This window comes from Sphaeroforma arctica, assembly GCF_001186125.1.
Source record: "Sphaeroforma arctica JP610 unplaced genomic scaffold supercont1.230, whole genome shotgun sequence".
NCBI lineage: Eukaryota > Ichthyosporea > Ichthyophonida > Sphaeroforma > Sphaeroforma arctica.
The window spans coordinates 62,359-65,740 of NW_014040328.1; the positions used below are offsets into that span (position 1 = coordinate 62,359).

General features: G+C 41.5%; 1 protein-coding gene across 1 annotated transcript in view; it reads left to right on the plus strand.

Annotated features, from left to right (window-relative positions):
* SARC_04213 (hypothetical protein) overlaps positions 1 to 1,847 on the plus strand; it is an 8,150-nt gene extending 6,303 nt beyond the window's left edge. The window contains exons 8-10 of the mRNA XM_014301967.1: positions 138 to 307; positions 1,204 to 1,335; positions 1,670 to 1,847. Coding sequence (XP_014157442.1) covers positions 138 to 307; positions 1,204 to 1,335; positions 1,670 to 1,804 — 437 coding nt within the window. The 3' untranslated portion in view covers positions 1,805 to 1,847. The remainder of the gene's footprint in view (positions 1 to 137; positions 308 to 1,203; positions 1,336 to 1,669) is intronic.
* Positions 1,848 to 3,382: the final 1,535 nt, after the last annotated feature.

Below are 3,382 nucleotides of genomic sequence, written 5' to 3' on the forward strand. Positions count from 1 at the left end.
ATATTTATATATAGACATACATACATAGTATACGTATATACATACATGTGTACAAACATATGTACATACATATATACATACATATGTGCATACATACATACATACATGTATATTCACAGACACATACATACATGCAGTGTCGCTGCTAGACAGGAAAAGGAAGGTGCTTATAGGGGTGACTCTGCCTATTAATGTGGTACCGGCTGAGTCTCCAGCGCAGTTGGTGGAGGACAACACCGATGCTGAGCGCTCGTTCAGGCCAAATTGGCAAATGGACAAGGACGCCCCGAGATGCAATGACTGTCAGGTAAGTTTATAGATGCATTACGCATAGTTGTGGAAGTATACATAATGTACACACATATATTATACATGTAGTGGAATGTATGTACACGGCTAGCGACCGTTGAGACCACACTGACAGAAGGGGCAAGGATGTCCCGAGATGCAACGCCTGTCAAATATGGGGCCTTCAGATACATACACACAATCATGTGACGTTCAGTTATTGTATGCATATATGCCACACATATATCGGAGGCTATGTTCATACGAAACCATGGCACTGATCATGACACTGATCACAGTGGCAGAAGGACAGGGATGCCTCAAGGTACAATGGCTGTCAGTGAGATTCGATGGTGTAGTTTGTGAGAGTTAGGTCTATACCTTCTACGCGGGTTCGTAGTTGCCGTTTGGGTGACGCTGGTATGTGTAGTTTGTGAGAGTTAGGTCTATACCTTCTACGCGGGTTCGTAGTTGCCGTTTGGGTGACGCTGGTATAGTTTGTTTAATGTAGGGTCACTCGAGGTGCAATGAATGTCAGATGAGATCAGATGGTGTAGTTTGTTATATACAGGGTTATACCTATTCCCGGCTCTTGGTGACGCAGGTATAGTTTGTTTGATATATGGTCACTTGAGGTGCAATGATCGCCAGGTTAGTTCGATGGCGTGTGTTATCTGGTGTATAGTCAAGAGTGGTTTCATGTCCGCGAAGATTCAATGGCCTATGTAGGGTGTTCGTTGTATATTCATAGTATTTTAACGTGCTGATGGTGGACTCGATCATTTCAGATACGCACACTTTGACACACCGTTCACTCAACACTAACATCACTTTGAGTCCTTTTTATGACCCACTTAAAGTCCTGTCCTCGTATCGGCTACACCAATAACTTCCAAACATACAATTTCTGTGCAGAAACGCTTCCACCTGATTTTTTGTGCACTGCCACGACGCCACCACTGTCGCCATTGTGGATTAGTTTTCTGCGGTAGTTGCTGCAAAAAGTTCATGGTAGTCCCAAATCTGGGCTACTACCACCCTGTAAGGGTATGTTTGTACAAATTGCAGGCTCCGGTGTGTATACATGTATGTCATGTGATGGCGTGAGTTTGAGAGATTGTAAGCCCACACGTATATATATATATATATATATATACATATATATATATATGTACACACACACACACACACACACACACACACACACATATATATATTAATTATACAATTTTTCTTACACCGCTAGTATCCTGTAAATCATAGTAACGGCCCAGATCTTTCATCGTATGTCCAGCATCGGATTCCTATCTAGCTTATCGCTGTAAATCTTTTAATAACTCTTAACGTTATGGCTCATATTCGAATACTTATGATTCTCCAGGTCTGTAATATCTGTGTTAATGAAGTCGAGCTTGGGGGACGCAAGTATGTCGGCACGCTGCGGTACAGGAATACTTCGGGCAATCAGCTTACGAAGCGGATACGAACCTTAAGCGAACATAGTGGCTATTCGTGACAGGCCAAATAGCTTAATAAAATGAAATACATAGCAATTGCCATAATTTGATGTTATAAAGATATAGCTACATATATATAAGTACGTAGAAATCTATCTGTTCCTCGGAAGAATATCCTGATAGACCACCAAAGAGGTTAAAACCGAGTATGAATGCAAAGGGCGATATAAGTTGGAAACACATTATAGAGCAGCCAACTAAGTGTTGAGAGGGTCGCACCGGCTCAGTCAGACCTAGGTCATACTGACAGACTGATAAAGTATAACTAATAGCACCTTACCAGATCACCATATGGTCTCTGCAGATGTAGTTGTTATAAAAATGTGTAGTACTACTTTCCACCCCCGATTTTCTTATCGGAGGAACATGTGTGAAGACCGAGGCGATTAAACGGCCGTATTGCAGAGTTGCTGATAGAGTAGTATAAGGTAATGTATGCCCTTTTATCAGTGATCATATGTCAAGCATGGTGAGCAAACCTACGCATCTATATAGAACGAATGTGGCGGTCCATAACACTACAACGGCGTATAGTGTATATATTGCCTGGTTGTTGCTGGAAGACAATTATAGGGAGCACGGCGGCGAGTTGTATTGGTGGGTGTCTGCCAGCAGCCAAACCCAAGGCCAAAGGCCCAAGGACTGCCAATTTACTATTCCCACACAAGTGTATGAACACTTGATTCAGCCAGATCAAGCCTGAAGGACTAAAGTTTGGACTACGATCATTGTGCGATTGTGGCCGTGTCTGTATAACCATACATCGATGCATCAGCATATATTCCTCAGATCAGATAAGTCATTTTAAATATGAACGTTTGAATATACGTGTAAAGCCATGGCCGATGACTCATCAATTATTACTACATGTGAATCCCTTTTTATGTACCCATATTTACCCATAACCCAAACCTAGCAACACCGCCTCCCAACATATCAAGTACTTACAATACGGTGAGAACACACTAACGTCGCACAGTATCCACCTGTTTAACTACTGGGGAGAAGGCTGATAGCACAGTAGTATATATTTTCTCGGACTGTACTTTTCAGTATCTTCAAGATACACAGCAGGTCCTGGGGCAGCCCGTAGGTAGATCAGTACATTTACACAGTCACAACTATGAGGAAACTAAAGGTAGGTGAATTCCCTCGCTTGTATATCGTTTCTCCACGGCTGGATGTAATAGCGAACACATCTTATTAGATCCCGCGGTTGCCAACTCAATCTTCATTCTCTCTAGAACCACTAGCCCATACATACCAAAATTTCTTGACATTCCTTCTATACTACAGTTTGTAGTAATCAAGTTAAGTCTACAAATGTAGGTCCGTATAGGATATGTAATTTTCGACTTGTGTTCACGTACATATGTATATTTAAGCATGTGTATACTCATGGTAGATACTAGGTATGTGTTTGTGGATGTATTGATTTGTACATGTAGTATATATATCTATATATATATATATATATATGTATGTATCCACACACACACACGCACACACGTGTACACACACACACACACCACACACATACGTATACACACATAACACACACACACACACACACACAC